The sequence below is a fragment of the Lates calcarifer genome, linkage group LG7_2, assembly GCF_001640805.2.
Source record: "Lates calcarifer isolate ASB-BC8 linkage group LG7_2, TLL_Latcal_v3, whole genome shotgun sequence".
Taxonomy (NCBI): domain Eukaryota; kingdom Metazoa; phylum Chordata; class Actinopteri; family Centropomidae; genus Lates; species Lates calcarifer.
In genome coordinates, this window is record NC_066854.1 from 1,191,011 (window position 1) to 1,216,127 (window position 25,117).

A 25,117-nucleotide genomic window follows, 5' to 3' on the forward strand; every position below is an offset into this window, starting at 1 on the left:
GTGCTGTTTTATTTTGGGGATTGTGTGTATACAGTAGCTTATCATTTGTTTAACTCAGGCCCTTAGGCCTGTCAGCTGCCTGTTTTGGATCATAACCAGGGAGAGGCAAAGGCTGATGTGGTTATTGAGTGCAAATAAAAGAAAGTAAAAGCTCTGTGATAGTGAACTGAAGGGTCACAGGGTCACAGAGTCAGCCTGAGTGTACCTGTCGCATGGGTAAAGTAAGATTATATTGTGTGTCGTTTTAACTCCCAATGTGTTTTTAATTTACATTTCTGATTTTAGTGTGTGGTTGTGTTTTATTGCATGTATTGCACACTGGGAGTATGTTGTGCTTTTATTCTGAAAAGCCCATGCGGATGTGACTCCTCACGGTGTAATCACCTGCCCTGCCTCCACAGATAAGACTCTGGACTGCTCCATTGGACTCTCCCACCATTTAGTTTTAGCCTCCCTCCTTTTTAATACCTTTTTAGCAGCCCCGTTCTTATAGTCTTTTTAGTTTTACCTGTGTTTTTATATTTTTATTTTATTTTATGAATAAACCCCTGTGTTCCTGTCAAGGATCTGTGTTCTCTTGGTTTTAGCAACTGCTCTCTCGCCTGATTTTTAAATCACATTCATTTTTTATACATTTTAATTAAATTAAACAAGGCATATAGCATAACCCATTCACATACCACACAGGTCTAATGAGCAGTAGTTTGTCACCACTTGTCTTTCAGAGTTAGGGTTAGGGACTTTTTCAAACTGATGGAGAAAATCGGCGAAGAAGGAGAAGAGTCGCCAGAAAGAAACCCCTCCAGCTCCACAGCAAACAGACAGGAGGGTGAGGAGAATACACCAAGACACAGGTAATTCCACTGTCTGGACCATGTGTGTAATCCACTGATGCAGCCATAATCAGTTCTGTGTTACCTACTGTTAACATCCTCCAGTGTTAATATGGCTGAAGGTGCCTCCTGCAGCGATGAAACCAGAGAAACTCTATCAGAGGACGATGATAACAAACTGTCTCTGATCACATGGAATGTGGACGGACTGGATGGAGAGGAGCAGCCAGAGAGAGCCAGAGGTCTCTGCTCTTATTTAACCGAGTAAGCCCACACGTCTACACTGTTACCACATGATGCTGTGTCTGTTATTATAAAACAAATACATGTGAATATTCTTCTGGCTTGCTTCCTCGGTGTAGCAGATAGTTTCAGTTTCGTTTCCCAACACATTTGCCTCCTGTTTTGACTATCTGGGACTGTTTGGTGTATTATAAACCATTATACAGGAACCAACTAATCATCTGTCATTAACATAGATAAATAATTTCATATTAATTCAGATAAAAAAACATTTCGGACCAGTTCAGAACTTATAGACATGAGCTGATTGAAATCTTTTGTTTTGAAATGATGAATCAGGGACCACAGTCTCTACTCTCTCAGCTCTCAAATTTATTTTTTGTAAAGTAAAATGAAATCACCTCTTAAGCTGCAATAAGTGACTCTGCTGACGATTCCATTGTTGCAGTTAATGATATGAATTTAAAGGTTTATTCTCCACGTAGATACTCTCCTGACGTGGTGCTTCTTCAGGAGCTCGTCCAACCCTACGTCCGCTTCTTGCACAAACATCTGGGTGTCGACTACACATTCATTGAAGGTACATGTGACACAATGTGAGAAGTATCCGCTGGCAGCTCCTGTTTGCAGTGTAGCTGTGGATGTACAGGCAGCAGTTACACTGATACTGATGAAAAGTGAAAAACCTGATCATTCTAAGGCAAGTTCTGGAGTTATAAGAAGTTACTGTGCTGCTCAGGTGGTAAGGAGCATTACTTCACTGGGATGATGCTGAAGAAGTCACGGGTAACACTGCTGGACAGTGAGATTGTCGCCTATCCAACCACTCAGATGTTGAGGAACCTGCTTGTTGCTCAGGTGGGTGCACAGTCAAGAGCACGAGGCTGCACAGGTGCTTCAGCTTTACCTGCACTGATGTGTAAATATATCACCTTCAAAATCAGGTGCTGTTCAGAGGTCAGAAGTTTTGTCTGATGACGTCTCACTTTGAGAGCTGTAAGGCCAATGCAGAGGAGCGGATGAGACAGCTGCAGCTCGTTATGAGGAAGATGAGCGAGGCGCCTGATGATGTCACCGTCCTGTTTGGAGGAGACACCAACCTGAGAGCTGCTGAGGTTCGTCTCTTCCTTTAAAACCTCCAGCAGATGTTTTCACAGGTGTTTACTCACAGTTCACTGCTGTTCCATCCCAGGTGGCCGAAGTGGGCCTTCCCAGCAGCGTGTGTGACGTGTGGGAGCAGCTGGGAAGGCCGCTGTGCTGCCGCTTCACATGGGACACCAAGTACAACACCAACAACAATATTCCAGTCAACCGCCACTTCCGCTTTGACCGCGTGTACCTGCGCCGGGCTTCCAAGGACGGGGTCCCGCAGGTGGACCCTGACAGCATGGGCTTGGTCGGGCTGGAGAAGCTGAAGTGTGGCTGCTTCACCAGTGATCACTGGGGAATCTACTGTAGATTCTCTGCTGAGTAGAAATGAAATGCTAAAAAACTAGAAGGTGTAAGTGTCCTGTCTCAAAATGCACAGTTTTCTCTCATCTAAATACACTTAGTTTATTAGCTGCACCTGAATAAAATTAATACAATCTAATACAACAGTCCTGCACTAAATTAGGGTTGCACAGGTTATTTATTCTTTCTCAATTAAAAAACATCAAAAAAGACAATGTCTTCAAATTGCTGGTTGATTTTATTTTTGATTCAATAAACCCTGTGAACTGAAACCACACGACAAACATCTGAAATGTGACAAAACTACACTGTTTTTTTTAGGGATGCACCGAAATGAAAATTTGTGGCCGAAGCCGAATAAAATTAAACGCTTGGCCGAATACTGAATACGATTAAGTTTTTCACTATTTTTTTTAAATATTGCATAAATAGCCTAGAATAAAATTTTAGACATGTTTTTCATAGAAAGTTAATGTTTATTGAATATTCTGAGAAATATCCCAGTAGCCTTTGCTTTTCAAAAAAAGCACAACAGAGTTTTTCATTTATATTAGGCCTTCAAACAAAACATGCATTTAAAGTGCATTAAAGTGGATAAACCCACAACAAATGAATTATTATCCTTTTGGCACAAGTCTGCTTAGCCACAGTAGATAGCTAATAATGTAAACAGAAGGCTCAAGTAAATCTCAATAAGTGTGTGCTTGTAACCTCATACACTTATACAGGTACACAACATATCCCAGGCCAGAACAGATTTCTCAACAACAGTACTTCAGCTTCAAAATAAAAAGCAAGAAAACTTTGACATCTGAGACATCTTACAATTAATTTATACAGACAAAAACATTAACAACTGTGCCTGTATGTCAAATAAAATGCTTAAGAAATCTGGCCCATGATTGAACCTATGTTGATCCCTGCTGTAGGCATTCCAACAAAAAAAATGCATTTAAGTGCATTGAAGTGCACATAACAAATGAACTATTGTCCTTTTGGCATAAATCTACTCAATCTACTCCTTCAGATGTCACATGTCAGTCTGTTCCTCCTCTCATCAAGGACATTGGATGCAGCACTAAACAGCCTCTCGCTATCTGTGCTTGTGCATGCAGCAGCCAAGTACTTGGAATGGTAACAACACTGTAGGTTCAGTTCATTGTTATCAAGCAATAAAAAAGAAATAATATAGAAAATAAACCAATCCCTTTCCCATACTATCAGCTTATTGTTTTAAATGTTACTGTACATCGCCATTTCTCTTATGCACTTTATGTTTTGAAAAATGCTGCAAAACTTATTGACTGTTATTACCTGCCATCTGTGCTAAGTCAGGAAAGCGGCCTCGATTGGTCCTGTAACTTGAAATCCGCGGACTCGTGAATCTCGTGGACGCGAGCTGCAACACTGTCGTACATCTCCGGTAACGGACGGCCACGGACGGAGTGGGCGTGCTGGGACAATTAGCTTTCCTTTTAGCTGCTGCAGCCGTCTCTCTCTCGTACTCAGCATGCTGTTCAGGGTGTTTGGCTTTTAAATGACAAATTAAAGCAGTAGTGCTAAAGGTCTTTGCAGAGGAACAACCTCTAGATAGTTTGGTTGAACACTTGTTGCAAACTGCCAATCTTTTCACGCTCTCCAACACTTTAAAATATCTCCACACTGCCGACATTTTACCAAAAGGCGCCAGGTCACCGGGTCACTGCACGTTGTTTGATTGCGTCATTGCGTCACATTCCAAAAAGGCTGGAAACCACTCATTCATCTGTGACAATGTGTTGTACTTTAAATGTGAAATCTTTATCTGATAAGTTACTTGTAACTATAAATAATAATCAAATAAATGTAGTGGAGTAAAGAGTACAATATTTCCCTGAATTTAGTGGAGTAGGAGTATAAAGGAGCATAAAATGAAAACAGAGAGAGAGAGGGAGGAAGTTATGGAAAGAATCATAATCAGAATTTTACAGTTTCTCACTTGAGACAATAAAAGCACATATGCAGCATATATTTGTGCTGCATTTAACACTTTGACACGTATTTCTCTTGATTCAAACGACACTCTGAGGAAACTCGCGTGAGATTTGAGTTACGAGAGTTCAGACGTCGTTGGTGGTGAACGTGTTAGCACCGGTTAGCACTAGCAAAGTCGAGCAAGACTAAAGTCACGTTTGATCGCGCGAGATTTGGTGAAGCTGTTAGTGTGGTGTGTTGGTCTGGTTTGTGAGAACCTGTGCATATATTAACAATAAAAATGTAAAATTAAAAAGCTGTAAATGAGGATTATAAAGTGTAGAAAGTCACAGAAGGCAAACGGAGTGATTGCAGCACTTAAACACGAAAAGATTTATTTAAGGTCTCACAGATACAAAATAGCTTTTATTTTTTTTTCATAGAATAGCATTTCTTTCTTTTTTTTTATTTCATTTTCTGACTTGCGTGAGGTATACAACAATCTATCCACTTCAAATGATGTGAATGGCACACAAAGAGAAGGACGCAGGATGTTAGTATTTTCTGCAGGTGTTAGTCGAGTGAGGGGAGGAGGGGAAGCTACACATGTAAACCATCAGGATTCAGCATCAGCCCTCACTTTCTGGAGGAAAACATAGTCAAGTTTCTGCTTCAGTTCAGGTTAAAGTGGAGCACAGCTACCAGGACGTCAGGCTGGATTTCCACAGGCTGAGGTCAAATCTGATGTTTGAACAGTCTGAGGCTCGTTCACTGGCTGTCAGATGATTTAGATGGTTTGACAAACTGACAGAATGAGACTCACAGCTGAGTTTGTGCAGAAAAAAGGAGCATGCCTGGTGGGTGAGGAGGTAAACCAAAACAAATAGAACATAAAGTCATTAAAGCTGACTCCAGAGGGATCTGAGAATATTAGTTTGTGTAACATGCAGCGTGGATGAGGTTTCAGATTATCAGTGAATACAACACTTTTAATCCTCTGAATGTCCCTGAATGCATCACAACTGAGCCACAAACAGTTAAAAATCTGAAAATTAAAAACCAGCCTGTGGAAATCCTCCCATACCTTGAAGTCGTCCAACAGCTCCTCATTTTTTATTTCATGTGATGTTATGTTTTAAAGGCGTGATCATCATCATCATCATTAGAGAGGAAAGCAAAGGGTCTGGGGTGGGTCTGAGAGCGAGAGTCAGGGTTTGAGGGGTCAGCATCAGACTGGAGGCTGGTCTGGATCGTCCTGGTCTCACTGGGGCAGAGCTTTGAGGATGGCGTTGACCTCCTCAGCGACGGCCGTCAGTGCGAACTCAAACTGGTCCTGGAAACACAAAGAAAGATGATCTAACTTAATCACAGCACAAATATTTCCCTCCTTCCTTTATTCATTTAGCACCTTTCAAAATAAAAGCGCTTCACAGTAAAAACAAAAAATTGAAGTTCAAATGAAGTTTTCCAAAGCAACAATAAGCTGTGGATTAAAAACTTTGCAATTTATCATCAGATTGTGAGTTAAATATCTTAAAATCTGAGCAAAAACAATCTGTTTAATATTAGATTTGATTGTTCTGAGACTTCTGAGAGGAAAAGGAAACATTTAAGACTGAGAGAACAATGATAACATCCCTGAACCGTCTATCGAGGTGAGTGATGGTAAAATCAGACTTTATGAGGCTCAGATCCACTTCAACATACTCTAGTTGTGTTGCAAAGTATTTCAAACAGAGACATATGGCGACACCTGCTGGCCATTGTTTAATACTGCAGTTTTATCAACATTGATCCAAGATGCAAGGATGTTGTGTCTTAATGTTGTCTTTACTTGCAGTTCAGACTGTGCAGCCTGGTTTTAACAACAAATACTGTTTGTATAATATATCATACAATAATGATGTGTGCTGGACTAGAACAACAGTTAAACTGGAGCAAAGAATAAGTGTCAAAATGACAGAAATGCATTAGTTTAACTGACCTTGGTGCGAACCATCCCAGGCCTCTGGTCCCTGACGTGCTCCAGAGTCGCAGCGATGTCGATCTCTTTCACACCTGCAGCAGAACGGGAACAAAACAGTTTCATATTGTGTTGATGAAATAATTAAACAGGACCACACACGGCTGTAAAACCCAGGCAGATGATGAAAAAACCTCACCTTTAGCCATGCGATTCAGAACCATGTCGATCAGGATGTAAGTCCCAGTCCGGCCCGTACCGTCACTATGGAAACAACATCACAAAACACACTGTAAAAGATCTAAATCTAATTCAGCTCGAGACATTAACGAACGCACGAGAGAGAAACTTAAGAATAAACTGTATCTATCAAATTTCAAAATAAAGTTACAAATGGAAAACAATAAATATATATAATATTTTTTTTTTAAGTCAAAAATCCTCTTTTCTGACAAGTACACTGCAAAAATGTTGCATATGACTGCCCTCCTGTGGATTAATATGGTACTACTATGGAGAGCCCTAAATTATGTGTCTGTAGCTACATAACTTGTTTTTATTTTGAGATCTAAAATAAACTTCTAACTTAGTGAAGATGTTAAATTAATTTAACTTAAATTAAGGTGTGTGGTTCACCTGCAGTGCACGATGATGGGACAAGATCGTCCTCTGTAACACTTGTTCACCTTCCTGAGGAGAAAAATACAAGAAACAAGATATGATGACTTAAACAACAGGAAATGACATCAGCTCATAGTGAAAAAAAAAAAACAGTCACGTATTCTAGCTCGATAAAAATGTTCTAGAGATCTTAAACTGAAACTATACAAAAAACAAAAACAATTGAAATAAGTTCACTTGTTCACTAGATAGATAGATAGATAGATAGATAGACAGATAGACAGATAGATAGATAGATAGATAGATAGACAGACAGATAGATAGATAGATAGATAGACAGATAGACAGATAGATAGACAGATAGATAGATAGATAGATAGATAGATAGATAGACAGATAGACAGATAGACAGATAGATAGATAGACAGATAGACAGATAGATAGATAGATAGATAGATAGATAGATAGATAGATAGATAGATAGATAGATAGATAGATAGACAGACAGATAGATAGATAGATAGATAGATAGACAGATAGATAGATAGACAGATAGACAGATAGATAGATAGATAGATAGATAGATAGATAGATAGATAGATAGACAGATAGATAGATAGATAGATAGATAGATAGATAGACAGATAGATAGATAGACAGATAGATAGATAGATAGATAGATAGATAGATAGATAGATAGATAGATAGACAGATAGATAGATAGATAGATAGACAGATAGATAGATAGACAGATAGACAGATAGATAGATAGATAGATAGACAGATAGATAGATAGATAGATAGATAGATAGATAGATAGATAGATAGATAGATAGATAGATAGATAGATAGATAGATAGATGGGGGGTAAAAAGGATTTTCGGCGATGGACCTCCTGCTGCAGCCACATCAGTCCATGATCATTTTTGTGACTATGCAACTGGACCCAGACTACTAGCTGCAAACCACAAGAATGACACAGACAGATATGTTCAAAATTAAACCAGGGGCCCCGCTGACCTCCATCGCACAGGGAGGGAGGACGGGAAGAGAGGAGGGAGGGAGGGAGCAGGGGAGGAAAGACTGAAGGATGGGAGGGAGAAATATTGTTGCTTCATCATGTGTTTAAAGATGTGAAATATCTGAGTTTCAGTGCTGATAACTAAATTCTACCATTTAACAACCACTGAGTAGAGTATGGCTGCCCTCCTGTGGGTTAATGTGGTACTACAACACAGAGCATCCTGCCCTATTATGAGTGTGTATCAGGAGTAAAGTTTGGTGTTATTTCTCCCCTGCTGTGTTTATGTGTGAGTGCTCAGGTAGCAGCAGTACCTGCGGAAGTCAAGGAGAGGGCGTGTAGAGGTGGGGATGCCCTGAGCCGGCCAGCTGAGGAAGTGGAACTGAGTGAGTGTCCTGGTTTCCTGCGTCTGCACATTCTTCAGGTAGAAACTTCTCACCAGGAAGTCGTTACACCAGATGTGCTCCGACACCAAGTTCACCTGAGAGACGGACGGATGGATGTTAATACACAAAAACATAGACACAGCTGCCGTGGGACACGAGACACTTTATCACCGGGGTATCACCCACTCCCACCTCGTAGATGTGATAGAGGGATGAGCCTTCATCAGGCCAGTAGCGGTCACACTGTTTCTCTCCGTCCTCCACCAGAGCTGTCATCATCACGATCACAGTGCAGCCGTTCTCCCAGACCATCTACACAACAACATCAAACCAAAATGAAGTCACTTCATTAAAGAGACAACGCCACAGAGTTAAAAGACAAATTAGTTTTCTTCTAAACAGTATGACTGCCCTCCTGTGGATTAATGTGGTACTACTGCTGAGGAGGACTGAGTGATGTGACTGCTCCACAACAGATACTGATGATAAAAACACACACTGCGTGAGTTAGCGTTGCTCTCACCTGCCAGAAGTCAGAGATGGTGTGTGACAGGGGGCCCTGGGTGGCGATGTAGGCCGGCATCCGGGGGTCGTGCTCGATCTGAGAAGGAGGCGAGGGTGAAAGGTCAACGGCCAGAGGTCAAAGCAAAAAGGTCCATGGTGACCATTTGAGAGGCGTGGACTTACTATGGTGCTGGCGTTGATGTAGTCGGACCGCGAAGGGTTGATCTCTGCTTTCAGCTTGACCCTGGAGTGATCATCTGAGGGACAGTGAGAGGAACTTTAGCATGACGCAGACAGCAGTCATATTCTCAGTGCTGTCAGTCTTGAGAATAATTTGGACTCACAGGGCACAGAGTCGGGGCAGCGGTTCTTCTTGGCGTTGGCGTCGCTCTGAGCCACAGACACGGCGCTGGGCTCGGCCTGGTAGGAGCACAGAGCCTCCCACTCCTTCATCAGACGGTCCTTGTTCCTCAGGTGGTCCTCCATGTAGGCCTTTAGAAATAAAGCTTATTACACCAATCGCTGCTTACCTCACAGGTAACACTCGAGCGACGATACAGCGTCAGGTACTGACCAGTATCATGTGACCGGTGGAGATATCCATGTTGGCCTGTGCCGGCTCCTCGCACCATGACGGCGTGCTGCTGTGGGAGCTAGGGCTGGGCTGGGCTCCGTCGCTGAACTGGGACGACACGCTGCTCACCCTCGAGTCTGCGCCTCCGCCTCCCGCCGCCCCCGCCGCTCCCCCACCTCCTCCCCCGACGCCGGCAGCTCCTCCACCTCCGCCTCCTCCGCTCGCTCCTCCCACGGCACCCAGGGCGGCGGCTTCCAGGCGTCCGAAGGCGCCTTTGGAGGCCATGTGCTGGCGACACAGGTCCTGGTGAGCCAGTTATGCATGCATGTGTTGTTACGCCTGTGTTTCTACGTATTATCGTCACTACAAACTCTTTGTAACGCTGCTTTAACCAGTGCTGAATCCCTGGTGAACCTGTATTTGTTTTCCTCCCCTCTCTCACCCTCTCACCTGGTACTCCTGGTGGCTGAAGCTGCCTCCCTCCGGCCCCAGGCCGAGCTTCTTCGCCGCCAGTCGGTGGGCGTGGTGGCGCAGGCAGGCGATGGTCATGGCGGCCACCAGGATGCCGCCGATGCAGGCCATGGCCACCAGCGTGGCAAACACCCAGCGGGAGCCCGGCTGGACTCGGGTCGGCCAGGGGCAACGCTTTCCCATCATTCCTCTGTGGCAGAAAAAAGGACGGTTGATATTCAGCTTCAGCTGCTTCTAATCTTCATCATCTCCTCCTCCTCCTCCTCAACAACAGCAGCTACAAACCAACTCACACAGTTTATCTCTCACTGCTCATAACACAAGCTGAATCCTCATAAAAAGCCTGAAAAGGAGCTGAAATATTCCTTTAAAATATCTGGAAAAGTTGTCATATATGACATATATGTCTGAAACAAACTCTATCATAATAATAAACAGTAAATGTTAACTGCCTGATTGAGAAAATACAGGTTGCAGCTCCACTCTCCTGTTATTGTTATAGTCCCACTTGCAGCAGTAATAACAGAATTCAGATTTATATTGACATTAATACAGACACTATCCCTCCATTCATCCCTGTCATAACCTGATCTAATTCCCTCTTTATCCCCTCACTGCTCCTCCAGCTCTCAGACGTGAAAACATGTTGCACCCACCTCTCCGACGCCGCTCTGCAGCACCTTCAGGCCCGTCTCCGACTCCAGGAAGTTCTTCTCTGCAACTAAAACATTTTAAAATACACAATTAGGAGTCATGTACCAGTGAATATTCCAACCTGTCCTGCTTCTACAGAGAAACAGGTCACGTACCTGCTGTCTTTGCCACGTCTCCAGCTGTCAGGTTCTTGGAGTTGGGTCTGATCCTGAAGGTGACGGCCGGTCCGACGACACTGGAAAACACACAAAAGAAAATCCTCGTGTGAGTTAAACAGGAAGAGAACTGACTCTAAATGTATTTTAGTTTATTTTATTTCTTTGTTTTATTTTGGTTTGTTCTCTTTCCTTGTTCCAGAAACATCTCTATATATCACTACCAGAGTCCATAGAGAAAAACAGGGATTTAACCAGGAGCTGCTGGAATATCACTGCCTCCATCTGTTAGTGTGTCTGTGTTACTGTGTGACTTTCAGTGGTGGAAAAAGTAATCAGATACTTTACTGAAGTAAAAGTACCACACAGTAACACAAACAACAAACAAAGATGGAGGCAGCAGCTCCTGTGTTCTGCTTGCTAAAATTCCTGTTTTTGTCAGTGGAGTCTGGTACTGATAAAACAGCTGTTTCTGGTCAAACAAAAAGGATTTTAACAGACAAAAAAGAGTTGATAAGGAGGTGAAAGCCATAACAGTTTTCACTCTCAGGTCAAAGGTCAGGGGTCACTGGGAGGCGAGTGATTGGATGGAGCAGGAAGAGGAGGAAGCAGAGTAAAAGCAGCGAATCAGGTCTCATCTGGTGCTCAGGTTCCAAAAACAGCTTTAGGCGAAGGTTTAGTTTAATCCCGGGAAATAAAAGTCAGCGATCCGGCAGATGAGTTCAGATGAAGAGGATCCAGACGCAGGACGGGGGATCTGTGAGGGTTCATGACCGCTGGCGTCCTCGGTCCTACCTGATGCTGATGAAGGAGCCGGTGGAGAGGCCGATCCTCTCTGACAGCAGCTCCAACAGTCGCACCCCGTCGTTCAGACCGAGGGGGCTGTGGCGACAAAGCACACACACAAACACACACACACACACATGAACACACATAAACAGACTCAGACACACACTTTACTGTTTTTATTGTTTTTATTCTCCTCTGTCACTGATATCATACCTCCTTCCTTCCTTAAACCATATTCTTTCTCTTTCCTTTTTCCTTTCCTCAGCCTTCTCCCTTTGTTTTGCTTCCTTTCTTCCTTCCTTATTCTCACCTGTCAGCCACTCATCCCTTCTTTCCTTTTGTTGGCCCAGTTTTCCTTCCTTTTACCTCATTTCTTTTTTCTTTCCTTCTCTTTCTTTCCTTTTCTTTCTTCTCTTCTCTTTCCTTTTTTCCTATTTCCTTCTCCTCCTCCTTCCTTTCCTTTCACCTCTCTGTTTTCTCACACACAAACTCCAACCGTTCACAACATGAACAGAAAAAAAGCATCCATGCACAGACTTCCTGTACCTCTGGTTGGTGACGATGTATCCGTACTCCTCCGCCTTGTTTGCCGGCTCCATCTTTCCCAGTTTGTCCTGGTTGGATGTCACGGTGGGAGTCGTCTCTTTGTCCGGCGCCTCTGGTCTGGAGGACTTGGCGGTGGAGGGCGGAGCCTCATGGGCCACCATCTTGTTCACCAGAGAACCCTCTGTGACCTGAGGAAGAAATGACAACATGTAATTAAAAAACTATTTTATGTTTTACTCTTCAAGTCCATTTTCTAAGTCTGTTGTTGTAATACTCATTTCAGCCACAAGAGGCCGCACTGCACCACAGTCCTCAGTCTGAGGATTAAAAACACAGATTCAGGTTTACAGGAGGCGTAATAATCGTTGGTTGATGATGAATAAATGAAACCTTGTCTGCTTTTACTCACTCTGAATAAGAGAAACATTTGTAGTAAAAACATTCTCACCTTCTTCCCTGTGACAGCACTGTTTCCATATTTATCTAAGCAAACACAAAAACATGATATAATAATGATAAAACATTTACACAGGTTAAATATTAAAACTATACATCTTTTTACAGCACAAAGCCTCATGGTTTTATCTGTTTAAACCACCACAGAAACTGAAAAATAAAAAACTACTTCCATTTTTATCATGTCACTTAAACAGATTATGACTTCTTGATAACTCAAAGGGCTGAAAATATAAAATCTGTGTATCATAATCTGTGATTTATTAATGGTGTAACATGTGACTGCAAAATAAAACTCATTCTCACAGCAGTCAGTTCAGTTATCACACGTCTGAGTATAAAGAGCAGGATCTCGCTGCCTGATTTAATGACAGCAGCAAAGAGCAACGTTAAACGAACCGACCTTTGGTTTGTTTGTGAGCGTAGGAGCTCTCCAGCTGCAGCTGCTTCAGGGCGGCCGGCACGTTGTCTTTCTGCTCGGGGGACAAGTCCTTCATGTCGAGGCCGTAATGATCGAGCAGCAGGGCCAGTCTCTGCAGAGAGCTCTCTGTAAAACAGTATTAGAAGAGTGTTTAGAGTTTGTGACACTTTCCTCTTTCCCTCCGCTTCATTTCACAATTAAATATTTACTAATTTGTGAGCAAAAAAGGGGAAATTTTGACATGTTTCTGTTCCTTTTCTCTCCTCTCTCACCGTCTAGTCCTGACAGGGTGTTGTATTCCTTCTGCGCCTTCTTCTCCGCCTGCTCCTGCTGCTGCTGTTTCCTGAGCTGGGACATCTGGGAAACATAGTCCTCGCCGTAGTCCAGAGGGAAGTCCAGCTCCGGGAGGAAAGAGGAGGACGAGGAGGATGAGGATGATGAAGAGGGGAAACCTGCTGCTGCTGCTGCTGCTGCTGCTACCGCCCCCCTGTGACGGGAGAGGGACTGCACAGGTGAGGACGAGGAGGACGAGGAGGAAGCAGAAGAGGAGGAGGAGGACGAGGAGGAAGGGGAGGTGAGGTAAAAGGACACCAGGTCCTGGAGGAGCTGACGGTCTCGGTCCAAAGGGTTTCCTCTGGATCTGGAGCGAGAGGGGGAGGCGAGGAGCGGGAAGGCTGGATTATCGTCCAGAGAGTTGAGGGAGCGCTCCTCCTCCTCCTGGTAGCCGTACTGCTGCTGGAACAACACATAGAATAACCCTGCAACATGCTGAAAAACATCTTCTCACTGTGTAAACTCCCTCTCTTTTAGCTCTGTTTTTGGTCTCAGAGATGCTGCTGATATAATTTTCCTTAACAGAAATCTGAAATGTGCAACTATTTATGGGTAAAATAGACATTTTCCACCAAAAGCTGAATTTAAAACCAAGCAAATCTTCATTCATTGTGCATTTAATCAGTTGCAGGTGAAAGTGGCAGTGAACCAATTAAACACTGTCTCCAAAATTCCATAGTTATTTCCAGGAAACCTGGAGAAAACACTAAAGGAAAGCATTGCATTTTAAGCCTTTTAAATGCTGGTTTTAGTTTTAGTCCTGTAAAAACCCTCTGTCCTTTACACAGTTCAAATCCTTCACACATGAAAGTCAGTATTTCTGAGTCTAAACTTCATTCTGACTCGAGATATTTTGTCTGTTTTTTCCTGAACAGCAGCTCCCTCATTCTGTATTAATACATGAGTACAAGTTGTATTAATCACTGGTTGTGAATAATTTATAAACCTTAAGGAAACAGCTTAAAACCCGGGATTTTAAAACAATTAAAGCCTCAACTTGGGGAACAAATGGTGAAATATTAACTCAAGCACTGTGATGAATCAGTAACATAAATTCATTCTGCTCTCTGAACCATCTTTTGCTGACCTGGTGGTAGGTGTACGGGTCCATCAGAGGCGTCTGCATGTGGACGGAGGATCGTGACGGATCGAGGATCATGTAGTCCACGTACTGCTGCATCAGCTCGGGGTCAGCTGGATCCTCGGGTCCCTGAACCCTCTGCTGACCGGAGCCCGGCAGCCTGGAGGCCCTGCGAGAAAAGACAATGAGTTGTTGCACTGGAGTAATGAAGGGAGACAGTGTGCGTCGTCTTACTGTTTGGGCGTCTTCTCGTGGAGTTCAGAGGAGGCGCCGACGGTGGGAATTTTACTCAGCTCTCGGCTGATGATCGCCTGGGTGACGTCATCCCTCCACGTCAGACCTGAGCAGCCAGACAGCGACGAATGACTCGATGATTTAAAGCTAAATTCTCCTGCTCTGCTCAGTAAAGCTTCAAATCGTTGCTACAAAAGAAACCGAGGCTCACCTTGCACCATCAGGTCTTTGAGGACTTCCTGCAGCTTGTGCAGGGCGGGTACAGACACCTGGTACTGGACCGGCTCCTGGTGAGGGGCCTGGCACTGTCCGAACAAACCATCTGCACAAGAAGAGACCAGAAACTCATCAATGAAGACATCAACACTCTGGAAAAGTTTCCCCTCCTGAACAACTGTGACCTTTAGACAAAGGCGCCACAAAAAGTCCCACAGCTGCACTGAGTCCACTGGCTTTGAGTTTAAAAGGATCCCTCATTGTTTAAGCAGGGATAAGGCTGTGTGTGGGCTCGGTTTACACTCTTTCAGCAGATTTAGCAGCAATTATCTTCTCCTGTGTCTCTATACTTGCATGGTAAACAGCAGAATCAGTGTAATGCTATCATACGTCACATTAAAAACCCTAAAACGTCACTTATCTCTGGTGGAGTCTCTCCATGCAGTCAGTGTGAGTTTTGAGATATCTGTCTCTGACATTTCTGCCTCAATAATCACAGTGTTGGTGAATGGAATTTAATCTGTGGGGCTCACAGTGTCGAGAAATGGCATTTGAAAATTCACGGCCATCTCGAGGAGACAGCCAAATAAAACCAAAACCGTCTGCCAGGGTAGATCCTCGAGCCAGACAGACAGTCAGCCAGTATTAGCTGACTGCAGGTGTCAGCGTATATGTCGGCTGATAAGAGAGAAATTGCAGTAAAGAAGTGCCAAAGCAGGTTTGACTTCATTTAGAAAACACCAGAAAGCACTGGCAGATTGATTCTCCGACTCTAAAATGTCCCAAAAGTTCCAGGACTGTTCCTGTTGCAAATGAACGCTACGCCGCACTGTCATGCACATGCAGCAGGTACGAGCAGTAACTTTTGTGAGTCAGTATTAAACGTTACGTTGCAAGATCAACATCTGGACGTGAGTTACAGGTGTTTTCGCGACCACTTGCAGGTGGGACTTTGCAGCGTCTGAGGGAGGACATTCAGGCTTCCTGCGACTTCAGGCAGGGTCGGGCAACATTAGACACCTTAAGAGGTGAGAATCAGCTGGTTGTGTGTCCGTGTGATTCATGTGATACGACAAAAAACACAAACACACCAGAATCATTTCCTCTGGTCGATTATGCGACACACACCAAAGCAGAGCCGCTCTCACTGAAGGAAGAAGACAAGAACAAGAGGGACATAATGTACAGATACACATGTGCACAAACACTGTGGATACACACACCTACGCACAATATAGTGTGGGAAAGTACACACACACACACAAATGCATGGACAACACACTGAAGTTCACACAAGTCCACACACACTTTGTTAAGGACAGAGTGTGTGTGTGTGTGCGTGGGCTGTGGTGAGTCATCACCTCGTCTCTCATCAAACACACACACACACACACACACATGAGGGAGACACACGGTCGTCAGGCAAGTGATGTCACTGTTGTCATAGAGACGGCCAGGCTGAGCTGTGATTGGCTGAGAGCAGCTGACGGAGGGAGACCTTGTTTATGTTGCGCTCTCGCTCCTCTTCTCTCCATCCTCTCTGTTCCTCTCCTCCAGTTCATCTCTGCCTTCTTTCTTTCCATCTCTCTGCCGCTGTCATGAATCTCATTGGCAAACAGATCATTTTTCACACACACACATTTCAACACAATCACACGCACACGTCACCTTTACTCACACACTCCCCGTGTGAATGACGACTGAGAGCAGACGCACTCTCAGATGTAGTAGCTACGTCAGCTGAATTTACATTTCTTTTGATTTAGCAGATCACAGAGAACAGATGTTTATAGGCATAAAAGCAGTGTTTTTTCCAATGCAGCCTGGAATGGATTTATCTTCTCTAATATTCCAGATTCATCACAGATTCCAGATGTTTCAGTGCACAAAATAGATTTAGGAAACAAAATGGGCAGTTTTCTTAATGCAGTTTGGAATGTGTTTATTTCATTTAGTTACAGATTTCCAGATGTTTCAGGCTCCAAAATGTATTGTTTATTTTACTTAAACCCTTGATGTCCAAGAGCACACAATAGGTTGTTTTTTTAAATTATACTTCACTGTAAATATTTTACTGATTACTGATGTTTAAGGATGCAAAACAGGATGCAGTCTCAAATTCTATTTATTTTACTCAATATATTATGTTTAGATGTTTCAGGACATTAAATTGGTCGTTTTTTCAGTGCAGAGTGGGATTAAATTATTGTTAATGCAAATATTCCAGATTATAGATGTTTACAGAAACAAAATGAGTTGTTTTTTTAATGCAGTCTGGAATAACACTGGTTTTCCTCAAATTTTCTTTCCTCAAAGATTACAGATGTTTCAGGCTATAAAATTGTTTGGAATACAACCTGTTACTCTCTCTACCTTTTCTCTCATTCTCATTCTTGCATTTCAGTGAACGCACTGCAAAGCATCATCAACCCCCCTCCCGCTGTGACACCTCGCTCTGAATGCCTCTCGTGTTCCCTAAATGTTCCCGTCTCTGGAAACAGGGAACATAACATCCTCGGTGTGGACACAGAAACAAACCGCCATCAATAATGCAGCCGTCCCCGAAGGCTGAGACGCACAGGTGCACGCCCACGCACGTGCACGCTCTTGTAATGACATCCTCATCATGTCTGCACAGGCAGGAAGGAGGCAGCGAACCCACCGAGGGGATTACAGACAGCCGTGACGACTAACCAGGCTCCTGACTGTTTGATGGACAGAAGACACGTCAGAGCTTCCTGAAGCGTGCTGCTGCAACTGTGGCCTGCTGGGATTCCTCACTACTGCTCCATTTACTGTTCTCGTCACGTTGCATTCAGGGCACCGTAAACATGAGCGTTCTACTGGGGGGGAAAGTGTCCACATCAGCTTCCAAGAGGAGTCAAAACTGGCTCGTCCTCCCACTTCTTTTCTTATTTCTGCGGATGAGTTCACATGTCTTGTTTTGTCTCTGTAAATCGGATCTTTCCGTCAGACCTCCTGTTGACGTTATATAGCGTCTTCTCTCACATCATTTCCTTATTAGCATTCAGCTCAAAGCACCGCTGCACCTCATGTCTTGTTTTCACAATTATTAAACATATCTCTGTGAAAAAACGTGACTTAATAACCCTGTCCACGTCAGAGAGCAGCGAGCTCTGTGCTTATGTGGAAGCCATGAAAACCCTCCAGGCAATCAGAACAGTTTTAGAAAGACATGGCATTATAGTAATTATCATTATTCTGTGTGTGGCTGCTTTAATGGATCCAACATGTGAGTGCCGCTGAGTTACAGCAGCCATTTTGAGCCCAGGTTTCTAAGACTGTAAAAACAGAATCATGTTAAAGACTCGAAGACGTGAGGTCAAATACTCACCGTCGTTGCACAGCTGATCTCTGGGACAGAGCTTCTTCTCAAACAGACAACCTGCAGAAACAACAACAACAAACATTTTAAAAGATGCTTCAGCACCTTCAGAAAATTAACTGTTTTTTAACTGTATGTTTTCTCACTTAATCAAGTCATTGTCAGAAAATCCCTGTGTATTCAGATGGCTCAAAAACCTCCAGATGTTCAGTTTGCGATCAGACGTTAGATTAACAGCTGATTAATTTTCTGTCAATCAACCAATTGATTTATGGACGGTTGCAGCTGCAGGCGTGGACATGCACAAGTCACATCTGATGCTTCAGGTTTTTTGAATTTTAACTTTGTGAGCAGATGCTTCAGCTGCCACTTTGTCACATTGAAAACAAAATAAATTCAGATGAAATTAGATTTAAATACAGACATGAGCTGGGAAACCCCATCTTAACAGGCAGCTGTGGTGGATGTCAGTCTTGTGTTGCTAAGTGTCTCTGAACAGGGAAGTGCTTGTACATGTGTGTGTTTGTGTGTGTTACAGTTGACCTTTTCCCAGGTCCTAATCTGTTGCGTGGCAGTAAACAGCAGCAGATGTGAAGCCGCTCGCTCCGCTCTGTTTATTCACGGCCTGTTTGCGTAAGGTTTTCATTAAGGATTTATACAATCCTCTGTATTATTCACATATCCTGTGATAAGTTAAGAAAATACACTTTGTCCTGCAGCACACAGGACAACCTGCTCTCTTGGATGGACGTTCATCTCCATTTTAATTACTGTTTCCACTCTCCTCTCTCTGACGCTGTGTCCAAACAAGTGCCACTGAAACATCAAGTAATTATCTAACAGTCTAAAACCTTTCAATCTAATTCAGTCCAGTTTGAATACAACTTCAACTCTTCTACAAAAGAAAGAGCGAAATCCATGATGTTTTCTTTTAAAGGTCCAGTGTGTAACATTCACAGGAATCTATCGTCATACAAATATATGTTTTTATTATTGTGTGTATCAGCGAAAACACAGGGAGCAGGAGTCTGCATGTTTCTACAGTAGCCCTGGATGGACAAACAGTGGCTCTGTGTGTGTCCATAACCCTGAGCATCCTTCAGGTAAATGTTTTTTGGAGATGGGATTTTCTTCTCTACTTCAGCCCTGCTCGATGACTTTCACCAACTTGACTGATGCTCTTTCTTTTCCCTGAAATCTATAAAAAGTCAGACGAGTATGGACACAAACAAACAGCAGCTATCACAGAGGGAATCTCCATTAAACCAGAAAGCTGAGACGCAGCTAAACATAGAACAGAGAGATTCTCCGTCCGTCCGTCCGTCCATCGCCCCCTCCGTCCAAACACCACGATGACTAATCTCTGCTCTGTCCTCTCTCCTCCGCCCACACATCCCTCCCTCCTCCCTCCTCTCTCCTCTCTCCTCTCTCTTTCTAGAAGATCTCAGTCTCGTTAAAGCCGTCATGCAGCCGTCCATCACTATCAGCACACAGGCACCTTTTCTAATACACAACATTACTGACTAATTACCAGGAACTTCTGTGTAATTAAGTCTCTAATGAGCAGATTGATAAATACACTGTAAAAAGTGTTAATGACCAGCTCCTCTCCCTGTTTCTTATATCAAACGTCAGCATTAATTGATCTGATCAGGTTAAAATGCTTTCCACTGTCATTTTTAAAACAGTTTTTATTCTTATTTTTATTTGTTGTGTGTATAAACGTTGTCTGTAGCCAGAGTCAACAGATCAGCTGCTTTCGTCACAACATTTCCAACTGTTCCAACAAAACTCAACTCATTTTGAAATGTTTCTATAAATTATTGCCTGTAGAGCACAATAGAAAATAAGACTCTAGGTTTTTTGCAGTGAATCTCAGAGAGGTTTTTAACCCAGAGAGTCGTAAAAACAGACACAGAAACAAATAATTTCTCCTGTTTTCACCTGAAAAACCATGAAAATGAGTCGACAGAGTCAGTCTGTGGCTTCAGGCAGCAGCAGCAGGTCTTTACGTTTCTCAGGGGAAACCTCCTCCGGCTTCTCTCCCTGTTTCACAAACTAAACTTAATTCTCTAATTAGAGAGAGAGTAGGTGCTGTGGAAAGTCACCGTCTGGCTCTCTACCCTCCTCTGAGGTTACAGACAGCACCAGCTCCATTTTGTTCTCTGAGATGTGGTTGTGGTTTGTGCAGGAGAGCGGCGCCTACAAAATAAAAGCCCTAAATGTGTCAAATGGCAGAAATAAGAGGCCATTTAAAACACAAAGATCACACTCAGTCTCCTCACGGTCTTCACTCAGCAAAGGAAGGTTTAGCCGTCGTCACATGACCCAGAACTTTGGTCACATGACGACAGGTTGTTGTTAAATGGAGCTGTGACATGTCTTCCTCACATCTTTCCCTCACCTCACGACGTTTTCCATCGAGGTGGAGGAAGAGTGGTTAGGAGTATTGGAGTATTGACTATTGAAAGCTTAAATGATCCTGTTCCTAAAGGTCAAGAACAAACGTCTGCACCCATAACTTGTCTTTTACACAGAATAATCCATTTGTTTTCTTGTCGGCTTGTAAGAAAATAGCATCTAGGACATTATGAACATCTGTGTCTCCCAGAAACTGTAGTTATACAACATTAATTTGTGACAGGAACTAACCTTATCTAAGTGTGGATCATTCAGGTTTTCTGCAGCTCTGTGTGTGCAGTGCAATATCTGATTAAAACGTGTTTTCAGTGGAGAATGTTTGATTAAAAAAAATCAGGCTGACTCATGATTGACTCAGAAACTGAACTCCATCCTGCCACCGCCATCATCATCATCAGTGTCTCTGCTTTTATCGTCCATTAACTGGCTGCCAGATTGAATTCAGTGTCGTTTTCATAATGGCGCTGCTGGCATTTGTGGCTACCGGTGCCGTGAGCGCGAGCTCGTCCTCTGCTCCGCCGGCTGCCAGAGGATATTTAAGGTGGAATGAGTCAGCGTGGATGGAGCAGAATAAAACCTGCGTCGTGTTGTGTGAGCGGCAGCAGAGGCAGAGAGGTTACAACCCTCCTCAGCTCAGTTAACCTCTCACCTTTTAACGTTACACCAACTCTGATCAGTGCGACTACATCTCCACAAGCAGCATGTCTCCTGTCTCCAGCTCCACTGGTGTCCACTAACTATGAAAACACATCCATGAGCCTCACTGTTGCCCTGGGTGACATGTTCCTTCATCACCATGAACACACACACTCTAGTTTATTTTGATTCAGTCCCACCTACACCATCCTGCTGCAGGAAACACTCACTGGAGCACCAAATGTGGATTAATCCCCCACGGAAAATAGTCCTAACCAAGCGCTGTTTCCTCCTGTTTTAGGAAATTACTCAGCCTTTTTTTGATTATTCCAGAAAATAACTAAAGTTTCTGATCCTTCAGGTTTAGTTGATCAGATCATCTTCACAGATGAACTCCACTGTTCTGATGTTTGAAGTAAGAAGCTAATGTTAGTCTATAAACCAACTACACCACGGTCACATGACGTCAACGTCTCCACCACTAAGCTTCCAACTGGTCATTTCATTTAGCTCTGAGCTCTTCTACAAAAGCCTTTCTTCTTAGAAAGTTAGTGAGAGTTTGAAAGAGCGTGAGTAGAAACACAACGAGGCTGTAAAGGTGGACTGGTGAGTAGATGGGTTTTCACGTTAATGTGGATTTAAATATAGAGTTTAAGCTTTAAATCTGTGCAGAAATATCAAAGCACGACACTAAAAATACAATAAAATTTTCTGTAAACTCCAGCTCTCCTCAGCTTCATCACAGTGCATCAAAATAACATTAAGTACTATGATAAAAACCCCTGTAGGAATCTAATTCAATCATGTTTCCCTTGTTCTTTCAGATTAAAAAAGCTGCAGGATGCAACTGGTGGGATGAAAAGGACGGTTGCTGTCCGTGGTGCTGAAACACTGCGCCGCGTTAAGTGCATAAAGGAAACAGGAGAGCGTCGTAATTACTGTGAGCAGACGGAGCTGAGGGGTCAGTTATGAGTCATGACTGAATACGATGTCTTCTAATGTTGCTTTAATATTCCCTCAGCGATTTACTGCATGTTCTCTCTGTGGTACCTTTATTTTTTGGGGGTTTGCTGCCTACATTTCAGCTGCATTAAAAGCTGTATGTTCACTGTGTTACTGATTCATTCACACATTAACATGGCACTCAGCAGAGCACAAAACATCCACCAGTCTTATCTCTTATCTGCACCACACTGCACAAACTCACAGATCTCAACACCATGAACTGTATTTTCTGAGAAATTAACTCGATATTCCAGCAACTTCTCCTCTGTAAAATTCCTGTTTTTGTCAATAGAGTCTGGATCAGAAGCCAAAACTTAATCTCTTCTTCCCTGACCTATGACACATCCCTACACCAAGTCTGGTACAAATCAGATCAGTCATTTTTTTAATAAATAAACACACAAGCAGTGGAAACACAAGCTCTGTGGCGGAGGTAATAAACCTGTAGATCGATATTTGATGCATGACTCCTGCTAAAATCTTCCTCTCAGGATATTAAGATTTTACAGGAACCTATCGGTGGCTTCATAATGTTCTATAATATCTCTGTAATCTGTAATCTCTGTGGGAAATTATACTGAGCCTGAATAAATCTGCTGAGGACAGCAGCTACTAAATCCACCTTTTGAAGATGCTGTTTTTGTTAGAGCGGCACAGCCAAGTCTAACCTTCCTTTGATGGTCTCCTGCAGTGTTTTTTCCCACAGTGATGTGCAGAGAGCTGTGACAGGAGGATTCAGACACTTCATCACAGCAGATCCTGCAGCTCAGGCTCAGTTTATAAAAGTTAACCTGCAAAACATCCAGTTTACTAAAGTCCAGATTTTCACTGATCTGAAGACACTTACATTATACACACTTTTCTTTCCTAAGCCACTTACATTACTTAATATAATAAGTAATATTCCTGTTTTTATGAGACTTTACTTTGCATTTACACCAGTTTAATTCCTCTTACTGAGCTTCACGGTGTTTCATAAACTGTAGCTCTGTCAATCTGACCACAGGGAAAACATTAGAGCGAATACGTTAGAGCTACTTTCTCCAGGATAATGGATATTGACTCTGTACAGACACAGATTCACACTCAACCACCACAAACCGAATCATCCAGCCATCTCCCTCTCTCTCTCTGTTTGTTTGTTTGTTTGTTGTTGTCGTTGCAGACTGAACAACACAATGATTCAGACACAGCCGGACAGACCCCCGGTCAGAGCATTTGCGTCAGTGACGCAACTTAGCGCCGGTGTAAACAGCTCAGAGGAGCCGAGCAGGAAATGCACAGATATAAAAACCATGAGGTGAAAGCTGCAGGTTTCTGATGTGTACTGGCTGCATCACTCACTTTAATCTGGATACTGAAGATAAACCACCTCCTCCACTTCAGCGCAGGAGAAATGTGAGGATTAACAGAAAAACAACCCAACTACCTTCACTGGATGAATGTCAGACAGAAGGTAAACTGTGCACAAACTGCTGAGAGGTGGCTCCAAACTCTCACTTACTACAGGAACACTGAGCGCGGACCTTTCATCGGGAAGTCGTGATTTACGCGCCGCCTCCACCACCTGGATCCACTGAGTTCATTAACAGGCGAGTGCATCCGTCTCCATCAGTGTCGGGTCTTACCGTATCGGGCGGCCGCGCAGAGCCGGCAGGAGGCGGTGAGGAGGAGGCACAGAGCCGCCCAGAGCCGCGGAGACCTCATGGTACATCCAACATCCACCGGAGCGAGGAGCGAGGAGCGAGGAGGGGAGAGCCGCCGCTGCTGCCGCCGCACTTTTACCAGCTCTCCATCTCTGAGGAGAGCAGAGGAGAGGAGGCTGCTGCTGCACAGGACTGCTGGAGAGGAAGTGTGCGTGAGAGCGTGCGTGAGAGAGAGAGAGAGAGAGAGAGAGAGAGAGGGTTGGTTGGAAAACGCGGGCAAGAGGAGGCGCCACACTGCAAGAAATTACCTGAGCAAATAAAAACACACAGCGCCTCAGCTCCTGATTATTGATTAGAAGAACTGCTCGTCTATCTGTTGGCAGCAGCATTGATCACCTCCTGTCTGCAGCAGCAGGACTTGAAGGTGCAGCTGAAGTTTGTCATTATGTTACAGGATTACCACGACCCAGAGAGACCTCAGGTTATTGTGCAGGAGCTGTAATATTTTGTCACATGTTGCTTTCTCCTAAACTGATCTGTGTCTAATAAACTCCTCCCTCAGCAGACAGTCAGGGGACATCATATCCCAGCATATATTCCTACAGAGGGGGGAGGAGCAGGAGGGAAGTGGGCTCCAGCTGGATGATTCAGCTGATTGATGCTGCACTGTCTCTGCATCAGTAACTGTTCTGTGGCTACAGCTCCTCCTGTATTTATGTTCATATATATATAGATACAGTCTAAATAAATATGTGAAACCTCCTGCCTCTGTCTTTTCAGCTTCAGTTGTCTTTAATCCTTATTTAAACTTCATTTTGAAATGGAGGTATGAGTCTGTACGTTATTATTTTTTGTGCAGCATGTGGAGGTTACAGCTCTGATCGAGGTGTGTGAGGGTGCGACAGCATCTTATTCCTGCTGCTGCTTGTCTGAATACACTGTGAGTATAAAGTTGAATACTTGTATTTTATCCTATTTCTTTTTGATGTTTTTCTGTGAAGTCTCATGTATTTACTGCGCTGAACTGTGAGCTGATGTTTATCTCTAATGAACAGACACAGAAAGCTTCACTCATCTCTCAGGGGACTGTGTCAAACAGGCATTTCTTTCAGTGTGGAGGTGTTTTCCTCTCCATCCTCTTCACTCACTGCATCATG

General features: G+C 43.5%; 2 protein-coding genes across 2 annotated transcripts; one reads left to right on the forward strand and one right to left on the reverse strand.

Moving 5' to 3' along the window:
• Nucleotides 1–387: 387 nt before the first annotated feature.
• On the forward strand, nt 388–4,797 carry LOC108873126 (tyrosyl-DNA phosphodiesterase 2). Its single transcript, XM_018661249.2, has 6 exons — nt 388–854; nt 939–1,097; nt 1,562–1,656; nt 1,816–1,934; nt 2,021–2,191; nt 2,269–4,797. The coding sequence occupies exons 1-6, from the start codon at nt 754–756 to the stop codon at nt 2,548–2,550; spliced, it is 927 nt and encodes a 308-aa protein (XP_018516765.1). The 5' UTR covers nt 388–753; the 3' UTR covers nt 2,551–4,797.
• A 50-nt stretch (nt 4,798–4,847) lies between these two features.
• Nucleotides 4,848–24,968, reverse strand: LOC108873168 (receptor-type tyrosine-protein phosphatase-like N). Its single transcript, XM_018661306.2, is given in 24 exon segments — nt 4,848–5,814; nt 6,466–6,539; nt 6,644–6,708; nt 7,081–7,134; nt 8,401–8,567; nt 8,665–8,784; nt 8,996–9,073; nt 9,160–9,233; nt 9,321–9,468; nt 9,551–9,853; nt 10,001–10,180; nt 10,182–10,211; nt 10,678–10,742; nt 10,831–10,910; nt 11,626–11,712; nt 12,166–12,353; nt 12,614–12,648; nt 13,025–13,168; nt 13,315–13,777; nt 14,463–14,625; nt 14,691–14,796; nt 14,902–15,012; nt 18,262–18,312; nt 23,943–24,968. Coding segments are annotated over 24 exon segments (2,937 nt in total). The 5' UTR covers nt 24,022–24,968; the 3' UTR covers nt 4,848–5,742.
• Between the last annotated feature and the right edge of the window lie 149 nt (nt 24,969–25,117).

Coding starts and splice junctions, on each gene's coding strand:
- LOC108873126 (XM_018661249.2), top strand. CDS start 754: ATGGAGAAAATCGGCGAAGAAGGAGAAGAGTCGCCAGAAAGAAACCCC. Junction 1,657..1,815: donor CGACTACACATTCATTGAAG/GTACATGTGACA, acceptor TGTGCTGCTCAG/GTGGTAAGGAGCATTACTTC. Junction 1,935..2,020: donor GGAACCTGCTTGTTGCTCAG/GTGGGTGCACAG, acceptor CTTCAAAATCAG/GTGCTGTTCAGAGGTCAGAA.